The sequence below is a fragment of the Hemicordylus capensis genome, chromosome 2 (assembly GCF_027244095.1).
Source record: "Hemicordylus capensis ecotype Gifberg chromosome 2, rHemCap1.1.pri, whole genome shotgun sequence".
Taxonomy (NCBI): domain Eukaryota; kingdom Metazoa; phylum Chordata; class Lepidosauria; order Squamata; family Cordylidae; genus Hemicordylus; species Hemicordylus capensis.
In genome coordinates, this window is record NC_069658.1 from 387,136,961 (window position 1) to 387,153,780 (window position 16,820).

At 46.4% G+C, this 16,820-nt stretch overlaps 1 protein-coding gene across 14 annotated transcripts in view; it reads right to left on the bottom strand.

Annotated features, from left to right (window-relative positions):
- MAP2K4 (mitogen-activated protein kinase kinase 4) overlaps positions 1–16,820 on the bottom strand; it is a 78,652-nt gene that overhangs the window by 5,935 nt on the left and 55,897 nt on the right. For all 14 annotated transcript variants that reach the window (XM_053288210.1, XM_053288217.1, XM_053288212.1 and 11 more), the window contains 6 exons: positions 16,310–16,429; positions 13,565–13,684; positions 11,676–11,727; positions 9,781–9,908; positions 5,158–5,235; positions 3,001–3,149 (listed from right to left, as the gene is read on the bottom strand). In XM_053288210.1, the coding sequence (XP_053144185.1) occupies positions 3,001–3,149; positions 5,158–5,235; positions 9,781–9,908; positions 11,676–11,727; positions 13,565–13,684; positions 16,310–16,429 (647 nt within the window). The remainder of the gene's footprint in view (positions 1–3,000; positions 3,150–5,157; positions 5,236–9,780; positions 9,909–11,675; positions 11,728–13,564; positions 13,685–16,309; positions 16,430–16,820) is intronic.

The window sequence follows — 16,820 nt, forward strand, 5'->3', positions numbered from 1 at the left end:
GGCTGGAGGGGCTTCTCTTCGGCTGGGCCGCACGCCCGGCGGCGGCCGCTTCTCGTCGGCCGTCCCGCCCGCCTGGCGGCGGGGCTTCTCCTTGACCGGCCGCCTGGTGGCGGCCGCTTCTCTTCAGCTGGCCCGCCCGGCAGCCGCCGCTTCTCTTTGGCCGGCCCGCCCGGCGGCCGCCGCTTCTCCTCGGCCCGCCCGCCCGGCGGCCGCCGCTTCTCCTCGGCCGGCCAGCCGGCCGGCCCGGCAGCGGCCGCTTCTCCTCCACCAGCCTGCCCGGCGGCGGCTGCTTCTCCTCGGCTGGCTCGCTTCTCCTCGGCCGGCTTCTCCTCGGCCTTGCCAACATGGTCGCCTGTGTCTGGGCGGCTGTATCTTTTTCGGCAGTTCTGAGCATGCGCTCTGCGCATGCTGAGAACCGCCGAAAAAGACACGGGCAGCATGTGACACACTCAGGGTCTTTATTATAGAGGATACAGAGGGCCCTGGCATTCCTCCCCAAATGTGGGGCAAGTTTCAAGGCTCGAGGACCAACCTGTGGTTTTTGGTGTCTCCCCCCGACCCCCACCCGAGGGGGAAATTAGAACTTAAGTCAGAATTCAGATTCGGATTCTGAATCTGATCTGATATCCAACATCATCCAGCCCCACAGAATCTGAATATGACATTGCTGATGTCGGATCAGGTCCGATCCGAATCCAAATTTTCTGAACCTGCACAGGCCTACGACGTAATATTTTTAATAATGTTGAAGTCACCTCTCTGCCCAAAAAGGTATCTGAAGTGACAAACAATGAAGAACAATAGTTCAGATGTACAGCCTCCTCTACACAAGAGAAGGACAAGGTCATGGCAAAAATGCACCCATCACTAAAAGACATGCCAACACAATCTTGGCATGTGCTTTAATCACATGTGAGGGATGTTCATCCAAATTGCCCTTCTACATGCACTCCAAAACCCTGTGAAGAGGGACAATTTGGATTAACTCCCCTCACATGCGATTAAAGGACATGTCAAGATTGCCTTGTCACATCCTTTAGTGATGTCAGTCTCACTACTGCCCCGTCCTCCTTGCATGTAGAGGAGGCTGTTCATCAGAACTGGCTCAATTAAAAAAAAATAACATACAGTTCTTCAATAAATGCTTAAAAAATGCAACCAAACATAAAATGTATTCTGATAAATAAAAATACTGATATTCAGTATAAATAGATAAAGCTTCAATACTCTAGCTGTTTATCCAACTTTTGCAAAGACAGTGACAGAGAGGAGAGCTGGTCTTGTGGTACTAAGCATGACTTGTCCCCTTAGCTAAGCAGGGTCTGCCCTGGTTGCATATGAGTGGGAGACCAGAAGTGTGAGCACTGTCAGATATTCCCCTCAGGGGATGGAGCTGCTCTGGAAGAGCAAAAGGTGCCAAGTTCCCACCCTGGCATCTCCAAGATAGGGCTGACAGAGATTCCTGCCTGCAACCTTGGAGAAGCCGCTGCCAGTCTGTGAAGACAATACTGAGCTAGATAGACCAATGGTCTGACTCCTATGTTCCTATGCCTTCTCTGCCACCTCTTTATGTCCTATGCATAACTGAAAATGAGAGTCCTAGGAGAGCACTTAAACCATGAAAATACCCCAATACAATCAACAACACTCTCAAGTCAGTAATCCTGGAATAGATTTTTCTCCCTATAATTGTCTTGCTTTTTAAAAAAAATTCTGGGCAGAGGAAGCACAAGGCCTCTCAGCACTTCCCACAGCACCCATTGAGACCTCTGTGCTTCCCTCACAAGACCCAGGCATTATGGATTTCTAACAATTTATATTTATTTATTATTTATTTATTAAAATATTTTATACTGCCCAAAACTTACGTCTCTGGCAGGTAACAGATAGTAGTCTTAAAAACACAAACACTATTCTTTGGCACCCTAACTGTATTAACAAAAACAAAACAAAAACCCAAAAAAGGTGTTAGAGGTGCTAACAAGCCAGCAGGTGGCAGCAAATCCATATGATGATGCTTTCGAAAAGTGATTTGGGAGGACAGGCTGAGGGAGTTTTCCCATGAGGTTTAAAGTGCCTCTTGCTTCAACTGGCTTTCAAAACTGGCCAGAATGCTCATTCCCTGGCTTGCCACTGGCTTGCTACACTGCCAGAGTACTCATTCTCCTTGCAAAGACTTCTCCTCTGCTTTCCCTTCTGCATGAAACCAATTGCTGGTTTCATCTTCAAGGCATCTCAACATGTCCAAACTCCTACATGGCTCCAACTGAGCACTGACATAGGACAATATTCAAAACTCTGGTAAGCTGTTCACACAATACTAATTTTGCCCAGAGTATGCCGCGATGTGATAAACCCAGCCAACAATCTTCATTTAATCTTCATTTAAGGTGTCACCACTACTCTATCACAGGTCTGCAAACGCCCAGCACTGGGCATTAGTTGGCCTCATTCTGAAACAAGGATGTGCACAGATTCATGCAATCCACTGCATAGTCTACCCTAAGACAGTCAAATCATATGCCCAAGAGGCAAAACCACAGCAGGCTGCCTCACTCACTGAAGCATTCAAACAGAGATCTCCTGGGAATAATTAGGGGCTCCAAAGGGCAACAGACGGCAGAAAAAGCCTCTCTAGCAGCCGCACCCCTGCCACCTCCACTGCTCTTTGCTACAGATGAGGTTAGTAGAGAAATGCATGTTGTCTGCTAGAGTGGCAACTGAGTCAGGACTTGGGGAAGGAAACATCCACATGTTTCTCAGAAGGTCTCCACTTCAATCATAAATGCAGGGAGTGTAGCATTTATTTAAGACCTGCAAGGTGCTCTGTACACCTTAGTTTTCTCTAGCCCACGTAGTTGTCCCAAAGTCAGGCTCTTCCATGCAGGGAAACACACCAACTCTCTGGTGCTACTGCCATATTCGCATGCCCTGAGCTGCAGTCTGAACCATTCACTTGCCATCAGTACCCAGAACAGACCTAGAGTGGGACATACGTACCACAAGTTGACAAAGTTGATGAAGCTTGGGGAGAACTCCCGTTCCTCAGAGTTGCTCAGCTGTGGTGGGTCTCCCTTGACGACTTGGGTCAGCTGATCAAAGACACTGTTCCATTTGGGATAGGGGAACCGTCCTGTTGCCAACTCGTACTACACCAAAGAGACAGCAACAACACGGGCTACATGTAAAGCTGACAGGGAACTAAGCTAGGGTGGGGAGATTCAGACCCTGCACCAAATCCAGAAAGCCCCTGAGCCAGAGACTTCTCCTCATCAACATAAGCCCCAGCCACATGCCTTGAAAACACACACATAACCCACACAAAAGGATGTTCTGAGACAGGGCATATCTCAGCAGCTGAGAGCTTGCTCTAGTATTACACATCTACAGTGAAGATGCTGCTTTTTGATTTATAGTGGGTTGCCGATAATGTCTGGTTTCATTTTTTGTCTTTTGGAGTGGGATTTAATTTCACGCAAGCTGCTTTGGCCATTAAATTTAATGGGAAGGTGGGGTTTAAATGTTTACAAGAAATCCGCATTCATGGGGATGGCAATTTTAGCAGAATCCACTGCAGCTCACTTTGAGAACAGAACACCGGCTTACAGGCAGGGCAGCATGCCGCTGATCCAAGAGAGGGGAGCACACACTGGTTCCATGAATCTCCTGAAGCCCATGCATCCTGCTACTGAGCATGGGGAGGCTCCTGGACTGGGGGCCCGCTGCGCTTCCTGTAAGCCACTGCATTCTAGCGCATGTGAGTGTGCGCACAGATACAACACACAGCCATAGCTGAGAGTTCACGGTGGTGGATATAAACAGAAGTTCACAACTAAGAATGGCAATTGTCTGGTTAATGTGCATCCTACCTGTGATTTCTCTTTATGCCCGCTGACTTCCAGACTAATGCTGTGGTGGTGTAATGAACAAAGTTGCACATGCACAAGACCACACAGGTGTGCAGGAGGCTTGCATGCTGCTTTCCTTTCAACTCAAGCTTGTGCAGCTCGTTGTGCTCCTGCTGCACTTGCACAACAAGGATAGCAGAACAGGGGCTGACATCTGGACTAGTGTTGTGCTGCCACAATGAGAGAAGGTGCACACACTTAGGAAGTTTGCAGAGCTGCACAAAGTTGTGGAGCTCTGCCAGGCTGTGTAACCGCTAGTGGAAGAGCTGCTCCGGGATGCAGACAAGGTTGTACAACACATTGGGCAAGGACTAGTCTGGAACAGGCGTCCTTTTCTTTGTGCCATGTACTGATGTTAGTGCAACAGCACTGCACAAGCACCACACTAGCCTGGAGCACAAGCTCTTGGCTTAGCAACACTGGCACAAGTCCAGCGTTCGTCGGAATGTCAGCCTCTCCGAGTCGGCAGGAAAGCATCAGGCAAGCCTCCTGTTTGGGGCTGCACATTCTTGCTACTCAGTAGTAAAGCCCAACTTTTAGGAACCTCAGAAGTCAGCAGCAGATCAGCCAAGAAGCCACTGCAGGGCTCCCGCTGAAGTCTCCTCTGTCTAGTGAATGGTAGCAGCCTCAAAAGGGCAGGGGGTTCTCTTGCCCCCCCTTTAGGCTCAAGCCCAAGAGCTCAGCTGCAGCCTAGCATATACGCCCACCCCCTCTCAGGCTGCACTGCTTTCTTGGGTGGGCCAAGTCAAGGACAGGGGCTGACATGCTGGTGTGTGCATGCCCTGCCCAAGAAGGCACTTGGGCAGCTAATTGAAAGAGCACCTGGGCCCTTGTGCAGGGTTGCTCCCATTGGCTGCCAGGATAGGCCACCTCAACAGGGACGGGAGGGTTTTGTGGCGCAGCACTGCTGGGGAGAAACGACTATAGCACTGGGAACCCAGCCGCTGCCCTCCCCAGCAGCACTGCTGCATCTGTGTGTCCCTCGAGCACCCTTAATGGGGCTTGCTTTCACATGCGGAGCAGACCCAGCGGGTTAGAAATGCTGGCATCCCCTGGCACATGTTGGCTGCTGCTCACAAAAGGGGCCAAGGCAACCCAGAGATGCCTAGCATGCAGGTAGGCGGTGCCAGCCCCACAAGAGACAGGCTAGTCTATCCCTTTACATGCCTCAAGGGATAGAACGGTTTCATAAGAAGCTGGAGGGGCTTGACTGCAGCAGCATGCAGAGCCCGACACCTTTCTCACGTACCAATGTAATCCCTAAGCTCCAGACATCAGAGCGAACGTCGTATCCTTGCCTGGATGCGCTGGGGTCTATCCTCTCTGGCTGCAAGGAGAAGAAAAGGCAGCATTACTCTTCCTGCCATGCCTTCTGAACCAGGCTTTAGCTGCACTGTCCAGAACACCATGGGAAACAGGCAACCAATGACCCCACCATCAGCCGTGTGGATGCACCCAAGTGCCTCTGCTGCTGGTCAGCTGCCAGTGAAAGCCTACTGAAATAAGAGGCTCTCAGGGGCAGTGGGTCAACAGCAGCAGTTTAAGACCACCGTCTAACATGATGCAGAAAAGATGCAGAACATGATGCAGAAAAGAGGACTACTCGGAGTCAATTTCCTCACCACGTCAGCCAGCGTATACACATCACTTCAAATACTTGACAGTAGTGATGTCCTCACTCTGTCCCTGGTAGGAGCAATTGTCTTATGCTAGAGGGAGATACCCGGAATGCGTCTCCTGCCAAAGGTGATGAGCACTTCCAATGCTAATAGGACTGGTGATATGAAAAATGAACCCAATATTAAAATAAGGCTGCACTAGGCACTTTTATTAACAACCCAATGCGAAGGACTGATGTGTGGCTTGTCCCTTCCAGGTTCAAAAATGCCTGCCAGGGAAAAGGTGGGGAAGGGCGCAGCTGGTCCCAGAGAGGACCTTCTAGTCCACTTCCCTACGCAGTGCAGGGATCTGCTAGTAACCCTGACAGATGGCCACCCAGCCACTGTTTGCAGCCACCTGCAGTGAAGAGACGAGCCCACCATGGTGTGAGGCAGCAGGTTCCCTTGTCCAACAGCTGTGCAACCCAAGTTCCTGGGCAACTGTATACATTAAATCTAATCTATTGGAATAAATTTGCTTATTTTGCATCATTTATTCATATGGAGGGCAAGGAGCCATGAGAGCCATTTAAGCCCTGCTGCTCCCTGACCGCCAGACATCTTGGGCTGCCACCTGCCCTCCCTGCTGCTCCTCCTCCACCACCATCATGCCTCCTGAGATTTCGCCAGGCTTTGATCCACTGATTTTCAAGTGGACCTTCACAACAGAAAGGGTTAGAAACCTGCTTCTGGTTGGATTCTGTGTCTCAGCATCACATGCCATGGTTTTGTGCAGCCAAACTGGAAAGACAGAATAAACAATACCCCACCTTAGCCCTTTTTTGCAACAAAGGCAACTAAATGCCCTTTCCAGCTGAGGGATTACTTTCCAGAACACGAACTCCACCACACAAGGGGCTAGACTGTGGCATTAGGAGGCAGAAGAGCGAAAACTTCAGTTACTCTACCACAGAGATGGCTGCATCACAGTGTTAACAGGTGTGGGCTCACAAACCTTTTGGGAGTTCTTTGAGAGTGTCAACAAGTGTGTGGATCAAGGTGACCCACTTGATATAGTCTACCTGGACTTCCAAAAAGCTTTTGACAAAGTTCCTCATCAAAGATTCTTGAGAAAACGTAGCAGTCATGAGATAAGGGGACAAGTACATGTGTGGATTGCTAACTGGCTGAAGGACAGGAAACTTAGGGTAGGGATAAATGGAGCATTTTCACAATTGAGGGAAGTAAGAAGTGGGGTCCCCCAGGGATCTGTACTGGGACCGGTGCTTTTACATTTATTCATAAATTATCTAGAAGCAGGGGTAAGCAGCGAGGTGGCCAGATTTGCAAATGATACCAAACTCTTTCGGGTAGTGAAATCCAAAATGGATTGTGAGGAGTTCCAAAAAGATCTCTCCAAACTGGGCGAATGAGCAACAAAATGGCAAATGTGGTTCAGGTTAGCAAGTGTAAAATGATGCACACTGGGACAAAAAACCCCAACTTCAAGTATACGCTGATGGGATCTGAGCTATCAATGACTGGCCGGGAGAGGGATCTTGGGGTCATGGTGGACAGCTCGCTGAAAGTATCGACTCAATGTGCGGCAACTGTGAAAAAGGCCAATTCCATGCTAGGGATCATTAGGAAGGGAACTGTCACGAGATTTAGGTCCAACAAATGAAAGTACTTTTTCACACAATGCATAATCAACTTGTGGAATTCTCTGCCACGAGATGTGGTGTTGGCTACTAGTTTGGCTGGCTTTAAGAAGGATTTGTATAACTTCATGGAGGAGAAGTCTATCAATGGCTACTGTTCGGAGGGCTATAGGCCACCTCCAGCTTTAAAGGCAGGATGCCTCTCAGTACCAGTTGCAGGGCAGTAACAGCAGGAGAGAGGGCATGCCCTCAACTCCTGCCTGTAAGCTTCCAGTGGCATCTGGTGGGCCTCTTTATGAAACAAGATGCTGGACTAGATGGGCCTTGGGCCTGATCCAGCAGGGCTGTTCTTATGTTCTTCCTTACATAATATATCTTGTGGCTCCCCTCTTGAGAGCCATGGAGTTTACTATATACTACATTTAGAAGTTCTCTGGAAGTTTTTGACAATCGACTGAAGTCTAGGTGACAGCCTACATAAAACATACATACATACATTCTATCTACCTACCTACGCACATACACACACTAAAATTATGACAATGTATTTTATGCATTATTCTGTGTACAAGACAGTCACACAGAGGGCAATATTAATCTGTTGAGCCAGTCATCAGATATTGGTGTCACAACCCAAGTTGATTCTGCTCCTTTGACTGATGCCAGCATTCCAGCAAGAATCTATTTTGTTTCCCACTATTTGCAATTTTGAATCTGGCATCACTTCCCCTGAAAAAGCTGAACAGATACACACAGCTAAAAACAATGACAAAGAGACTCCAGCTTCTCAGAAAACATATGTAACCTACTGCATATTTAAATGATAATGTCAGTAGGTGATGTCTCACTCAGATGAGCCAGTTCTTCTTGGCATTTAGGAGCCAAGCCTTACTGATCTAGAATCCAACAAGGAAGCTGCACCATCTGGAAGTTACCCATATTCTTTAGCTGTAACTCACCCAGAAGGAATTTCACTACATTCTCTGCTCACTGCCTGCCTGAATCCTTGTATAGTAACACTCTCTGGTGGGTTTCTGGAATCTCAAAAAAGCATTCACTCCTACTCTTTCCCTGCCTCCCTTCTTTCTAGGCAAGGTACAGGTGGGAACCAGAGGATCTTACAAACTCATTATTACACATTCCTGCAGCAAATGAGCATCTAAGCACATGTGCACAGAAAAATGATGCTTCTGATCTCTTCACCAGCAGAGGGACAAGTCTGCTAAACCATGTATATGATTTGTTTGCTGCTACAGAGGCTGTTCAACATGGGCTGGGCATACAGTGATGTAATGTGCTAAGATTAGACCAGAGAAGTCCCACATCAGATTAACCTCATCGATGTTTTTAGCATGTGAATAAGCAAGGAGAGGTATGATTTCAGCCTCAGCCTTCACCTATACAAATGACATGAATGGGCCTGCTCAGAACTCAGGCATTTCAGAAGCTGTTCTTCTTTGACTACATCAAAATTACAGAACTGAGATTTGCTGCTCTCAGAAAGGCAAGGGATGTCCCACCTAGAAGCCAGTAGGGCTTCCTTCCACCCTGCCCCCAGCAACATAACTGCTAAACAATTCACATTTATGCTGTTGGCAGATCACACACAGACTGTTATAGCTGCCCTTATGTGGCTACCTTTAGGCAATGCCTACTTTGCTTAGCAGCAACAAGCTATCTGACCACTGCAAAAGGAATTTGTCTCAACTCTCCCAAAGTCTCTCTTCTTAACCTGGGATCAGTTTGACAAAAACATGAAAATCAATTATTGATTTTCAAAATAAAAAATCAACTATTAAGCTCCTGATTATTACATTTAAAGCCTTATATGGTTTGGGATCGGAGAACATGAAAGACAGTATTTTCCCACCTGGGTCTACCTGGCATGTAAAATCTGGCAGGGAAGTCCTTTTGTATGTGCCATTATCTGAGGTTCATCTGGTGGTCATGTGAGACAGGACCTTTTCTGCAGTGGCCTTCTCCCTGTGGAAGAAGGTTCCTAGCAATACTGCATTTCTGCAAATTGTGTTACAGAAGAATAAGTCCATTATTTCTAGTGGAATTACTTGCATGTAACATCATCTGTGCAAATGCAATCTTACTAGGCTGACATACTCTTGCATCGTATGCAAATCCTTGCAAATAAGAAGATATATTTGGGACACTATTGTGCAAAGATGACTCAAGGAAGCAACTCTAAGAAAGGCTCAGCACCTCTGTGCCCTTCTGACCTTAAAGGTGCCAGGCCTTTCGAGTGAAAGACTGGGCAGCACACCGCACACTGATGGAAATGAAGATGGCAATATGAAAAGAACAGGGCAACTGAATGAGAAAATGAAGCGATGTGTGTGCTTCATCCAGCGGGAATGCTAGATGAGCAAGCTCTGAAAGAAGCAGCCCATTGCCTTAAACAGTCCTCCTGTTCTCTGCCAAGGTGAGCAGATTAACAAAGTTTTCGATCCGGCACATAAAGGTCATCTGATTCCAGGCTGGCAGAGGGAAAGTCTAAGAGTTGACTATTTAGCTACAGCCTGTACCATACAGGGAGTGAAACAAAGAATTCCATTCCTGTTCCCACTTCACATCACTTGCAAGTTTTCAAATCCCACTTACTGCCATGTAGGGCCGGCACCCAGCATCTCTGGTTTTGGCAATGGAGTCTACAAGTTGTCCACTGATGCCGAAATCACAGAGTTTAATATTTCCATTTCTGTCCAGAAGAATATTGGAAGGTTTAATATCTGCAAAGGACGTGGACAAACACATGCATATTTAAGAAGTAGGTAAGCGCCAGCTGAAGTGCTTCAGTTTCAGACCTGCCAAAGGCTACATAGCAAAAGACACAAAACAGGGCTAAAGACAATGGCCAATATCCTGACTCAATCGGCAGAAATCCACCCCGCACACAGGTGCCCACACTTCAGCAGCGGGGACACGACCATTGTGGCCAGGCGGCAGCTCTAGTCAGGATGCCGGCCACTGACATATCGTGCCAGGGTATGTCAGCCCATTGAGGGCATGCCAGCTGCACAAATGTGGCTACGCAAGGACAAGCCCATTATTTTCAATAGGCTTACTCTTGCACATTATTTGCTTTTTTTTTTTCATCTGGGGAATTGGCACAACCTGCTAACCCTGCTTCCTCAATTAATAGCCTGTTTTGCAAAGAGTAACTCTGCTCTTCGGTGAAACCATGGCATGAAACCTGCATATTTGAGGCACAGTTACAAAATGAGGGAGAAACTACAGTTTGTGATCGAGATACACAAGGAGGACACCCATTGCTTTGCAGACTTAAAACCAGCAGGGAGAAATCACAGCATTGAAGTGGAAAGGGGAGGTTTGACTCTTTCCCCAGTTCAAAACCCACCAATTCCTAAAGCTGCTAGTAGCTATGAAGGGAGAAAGAGAAGAGAGATAATATGGGTACCTGTATGTTTCCCTCTTGTAGTGAACAGCAGATTCAGTGTGTGAGTTAACACAGAGAAAATGGAGCAGGAGGACTTAATGCAAGGACCTCCCTCCCCACATATGAAGCTGCCTTTTACTGAGTCCAACCATGGGCCCATTTAGCTCAGTACTATCTACTCTGGCTGGCAGTGCGTCTCCAGAGCTGCAGATCCCCTGCATGCAGGCATTGCTCTGCCACTGAGCTACCACCCCATCCCCACCTGGGAGTTCTCCTCCTGGGTCAAATAAGAGCCAATGGGGGACCCATGGCAGGGGCAAAGGAAAGAAGCTCTCTCCCCTGATCCAGATATGCCCCACCCACCTCTTCTTTAGTACAAGGAGAATGCACCAGCAAAGAAAGGCAGCTAAACTAGAGCTGGACGTAGCAAACTGGCAGGTATCCATTGGAGAATTACCAAGACAAAAACGTATTTTGAATCCAGAATACAAATCTGAAGGATATGGAAGGGTTTGAAGAATGAGTGGGCAAAGGGGTTAAGAAGAATGCCTTCTAATCCATTAAGATTGAAATCTTTATTATTATTTTGTCATGCAGATTTCCCAAATAAGACCAGGAAGGAAGATCCTCTAGTTCCCAAAAACAACATTGCTGAGTTTGCTTGACATCAAATTTGGATTTTAAAAATATGTAAAATATTTACAACCACCAGTATAAGGGATCATGGAAACTGATAGAGAAAAGCATTTTGGGCAGTGGCGGAGGGGGGGGGGAGAGTAGGGATACAACACACTTATCTTTTTTGTGAAATACAATCTGCACTCCTAAGAACACTTAGTGAGAGTAAATCCCACTGAAGTCAGTACAACCTGAGTAAACGTGCTTAGGATCACACTGCTAGTTTTAAACTACAGTTACTTCAAAAAGATTTTCTTAAACCATTTGCACAGTACTCGTGGAAGTGCCCCACAACGTGGAAAAGGCTTCAAGTGGACTCTGTGTGGTGGCCATTTCATGTGAAGCAGCACAAGGTTTGAGAGCAAGATGAAAAACAGTTTGAAGTTCTTTCTATAGAAAAGACAAATCCAGACAGGCCTACCTCTGTGAATGATTTTCAAGTTTTCCTTTAAGTGGTTTAGTGCTTTCACAGTCTAGGAGAGAAGAAGGATTTTTTTTTTTAGAGAGAGAGGAAAGGAAGATTATAATCCAATTCCTGTTATGACTCCATTCAAACCAAGATATATATCAGGCAGTTCACAAGACAAAAAATGTGCAACGATTCCTTCAAGCATGTAATGACAGGGGCTGACATGAAGTGCAAATCAGAGCCAGTGCACACCGTGTCAGGGCTGCTGCAGACACACAAGACAGCTCTGACGTCGTAGAGAGTGCGCAGGTGCATCGTCATTCATGGGAGTAACTGTGACAGCGCCACTTCCACAACTGAGTGTTCTGTGCAGCATCGGGGCTGCCTTATAGGTCTGCAGCAGTCCTGATGCAGTACACAGCAGCTCCGTATCACTGTGCTTCGTGTCAGCCAATAACATGTGGCAGGGCAGCTAAAACAATAGAAATGGATGGGCAAGTCTTCTGAAATGTGCATGGAGAACAGGTAAGGGAAGGAGCAAAGTAACAAGTAACGATAGGAGTAGATGGGAAATAGGCATCGGTCTGTCTCTCAGATAGACCACTGCTTTAATCACTCTCCAATCGATTGTGAGAGAAGCTGAAAAGGAAGATTCTCAGACTTCCTAGCCTATGTTAAATGTCTGAAGCTGGGTGAGAAAGACTGGAGTATAAAAATAATTGCTATGGAACTAATCAAAACATATTCTAAAGGTCTCCAGTATCTCAGTGGCCTTCTGTTGTGCTTCTGCAATACATTCAGCCTGACTGCAAGTCTCTTCTACGTCACAATTCTATTTTGTCTCCATCACCTAGAGAAGGAATTCTAAAGTGACTTCTATTCTCCCATTCTCTCTGCTCTCACTTTCCCTTGTTTGGCAGGTCCTGAGGCCACTTCCTTTTTATGAGAGATGCTCAAGAGTAAGCAGGATCAGGACTCGTCAGAGGACAGGGGGAGCACCTATGTGGACACTAGGGAATGGGGTCAAGAATTGTGTGGTGGTAGGAGAGGCCAAATAATGGCTTTGAAGATAAAAATACAATCATCGCAAACAAAGCTCCACTGGAAAAACTGGTAGTACCAGATGGCAGTCCCACTCAAAAAATGGCTTCATCCTCTGTTGACACTGAGTAGCTTTGTCATTTGAATCATAAGCCAAGGACAGAAGCTCCATAAACCAGAAGTCATGCCACCAGATCTGGATGCAATGTGCCAAGTCCATACAAGAGGAATTTCAAAAAATATTAGTACTGTACTGACACCACTAAACTTACCTCTCATCTCTCAATCACCACTGAACAATTAATCAAGAGGCAGAATATGTATACACCACTTAACAGGCACTGAATGTTGCAGTGAAGGAGAATGTGGCAAGAGAATGGTACACACTCAAAGTCCAGATTTTTTTCAGTCCAATATAAAAACTAATTGACTATAATAAGGCTCTTGTCAGCCTTATTATACCCAGTGATATAATATTATATCCAGTGATTATTTGATATAATCTTATCTTTATTAGATGCATTGAAATTATCACTGATAGTAGTCTGTGGACCAAAATCTTTAAATGTATCATGAATGCACAAGTTATTTCAAAAGTTGCTGTCTACATTTTCCATACAGGAAAACCAAAGACACATGTCAATTCTGAGGCATGTGTTTAAACTGCCAAAATCATTTTGCTTTTTTTAACAACCCATAACAAGTCTTTTTGTTTTTAAAGTCAACAGACAACTAAAAGAACTCTACATTGCAACATCAGGTCTAAAGAAGCCAATTCAGCTCCTGACCAGAAACTAGACTGAAAAAGCAAAAAGTGCAAAAACAGGGGAGTGAAAATTCAAAGTGGGGCAGAAACTTACAGCTAAAGTGATTTTGCCTAGAATTTCTTCTGGAATAACATCATCTAATACACTATATACATATTTGTAAAATTTATCAAACGAGGTAGACATGAGCTCCATACAGATCCAACAGTCACCCTGAAAAAGAGAGAAAGAGAAAAATCTCTATTACTGCCAGGCTGAGGCATACAACTGATCAGACGTAAAGCGGCAGCAGGAAATGCAGTTCTCCACTGCACAAATTCTTGCTAGCAGACTGGGAAGACAGGATTTGCCTACATCTTTCTGTGCACAAATTCAAAATCACTAGTTGAACCGCAAACATATGAGGCTTATTCACATGACCCTAAAGAAAGCCAGAGGAGCCCCCAGCCAGGGTAGGAGTGAGTCGTGCATGCTCCCGCTCAGCGGAGAATGATCCCTGTGAGACTGCTGGGTAGGATGGCTTTGTCCATCCTCGATAAGATGCTGGGGACGGAATGTGGGTTAGCCACGCTCATCCTACCCAGCTGATAGATGATCACTCTCCCACCCTCCTCCCTTGATCTTGGAGTTCACAGGACTGCCGGTCAGGATCGTGCCTGGCTCTCCTACCCTGGCTTGGCAAACTCCTCTGGCCTTGTTTAGGGCTGTGTAAACAAGTCTATTACTTAGGTTGCGAATTTAACTTCCTCAGGCTAAACCCTGACTATCCCAAAGTAGACCCTCTAGACATTTATTGTTAACTACTTTTGTATCAAAAACCTGCCTGTTATTGATGCCAAGCTTGCTGGCTTATAATTTCTTGAGTTCTTTCTCCTTCCTGCCAGGAAATACCCTTTTCTTATATTCCAGTCTCAAGACTTACCTCGTCCTCATCCTATATGTGAGTTGTCACTGGCTGGCTGGCTGACATCCAGATGAACAAAGTTTGTCAAAATCCACCATGTGCACGCACACACACATACACCCTGTGACTGTCAGCAGGGCCATTCTTAGAGGCGTGCAGTGCCCAGGACTATTGGGGGTGTGGGGCCCCAGAAAGGTTTGGAGGTGCTGTGTGAAGTGGAGGTGGCACAGAGTAATGCCACCATCCTGAAAGGATAGCAATCACACACCCCAAAAGAGAATAAAGGCAGGGAAATGGGGTCATTGCTGGCTCCTGCACTGCCATCCCTCACTCCCCCCACCAGCCTCCAGCAGGCAGAGGAAAGCTAAGCCAAGCAGGGCAAGGCAGGCACGAGCACAGGGCAGGCAGAGCAGCTGGGTCTTGCCCTCCCTGATGTGAGATGGAGGAGCAGACAGGCACCAGTCAAGAAGCCAGCAAAACGCGGTGTGTGTGTGTGTGTGTGTGTGTGTGTGTGTGTGTGTGTGTGTTAATACGGCTGGCTCCCCAGGCAGCACTCACACTGGGTATAGGGAGATTCAAGGCTGAAACCTCCCCGTTGCCACAGCTATACTCTACTAGGGTCCAATGTTCCCTCTAACAGGGCTTCCCAGATGTTGTTGACTACAACTCCCATAATCCCCAGCCACACACAGGCCACTACAGCTGGGCATGCTGGGAGTTGTAGTGAACAACATCTGGGAATCGCTGATAGAGGAAACACAGCTGGGGAGGCATGGGGTAAGAGGTGATGCCCTGATTCACCCCCCACCCACAAAAGGATGCCACTGATTGTCAGTGCTGTGTCAGTCAAATCCATCAGCAGCACTGGGGCTTCTCATGTAGCACCGGGGCTTTGTTAGTCTTGATGTCAGCCTTCATCATTAACATTGTGTAAGCAAATAAGCTTCTCCTATATACAATGAAAAGTAATCTTTCATTCTTCATGTTTTTATATATAATGTGCTGCAGAGCTGGGGTTTAAAACTGTGATCGTGGGAACCTTCAGTTCTTTGGAAGCTTACTGGATTCCTTAGTGAGAAGCGTGGCAAGCAAACCGCCCAATTAAAAAGAGAAAGGGAGCGGGGCCTTTCCAGGACTAATAACTTTCCCGTACAATGTACAGCTATGGCGTAGTGTCAGGGGTGTTCAGGCTTTACTCTTTATTCACCTGTAGCAATAGGGTGGGTTTGGACTATCCCAGGTTAGTCCAGTTCCTGGAAAGTGTGCACTTCCAGCGGGTGTGTCATCCAAACCCTACAAAGTCCAGTTCCCGAGCCTTCCACTGGACATTTGCCTGACATTCTCTGCCCAACTTCAATGTAGGGCACAAATGGACAGAGAACGTCAGGCAGATGGCTCAAGATCCTTTGGCGGGATCAGATGACATACCCCACCAGGAGCATGCACTCCCCGGGAACTGGACTTCCAGGCAATCATCTGAACCCACCCATGTGGAGATGCAACAAGCCTGATCAGTTGTTGCACAAAAATACACTCCAGAATTCTCTGTGACATGTAAAGATCCCATGCTAAATGCTTAGGGGGGGCTGGCAGAAAGGTTGAGGTGGAAAGTGATCCCTGAAAGTAGCAAGTTTGAAAACCACTGCTGTAGAGCATCAGAGTCTAATGAACCTTCTGACAAAGACAAAAACAAGGCAGTTCAATTTCCATCCCTGATTTAAGTCAACTCTTAAGCCTGATGCAGATGCAACATCTCCTGATCTCTTAACCATGGAATGCCGTTCTGGCTTGCATGTTCCTCCTCTGCCAAACTAGTTTATTTGGGAAACTGGCAATTAAAACCCTTCACTTAATGTATTTCATTACCCACTAAAATTCCTGAAACACATTCACTAGGCTATCTGGTACAAATTAAGCAAATTTTCAGTACCCACCTCTCTGAAGAGTGCTCCATAAAACTGAACAATATATGGGCAGTCACTACTTCTCATAACTACATCCAAATCCATCAAAAGTTGTTTCTGTTCTTTTTCATCCACCGTTGACCGGATTCTCTGAAAAAATAAAGGAAGAGATATCATCATCAACTAAGGAGGCGTCAATGAGTCAATGCTAGCATTTACAATGTGCTATAAACTGATTTTTATGTCAACTTCAAATATTCTAAACCAGTACAAAATCCTAGTTTGCCAAAGATCTAACAGAAATGATCAGTGGTATGAAGTTAATCAAAACTAAACACATTTTAACTAGATGTCAGGCTCAATTAATGTCTGTAATAGTGTTAACAAAGGAACAACCTGCCATGAGTGAAGGATTTCAAACACTCCTTGTAGTTTCACCCTATGTATTTTTGCAGTGGTGTGTTGCTAACAGATCATTAGAACATTATACCAAATACTACTGCATTCCCCAATCCCCGCCCTAATCTGAGAAGGAGTGAGC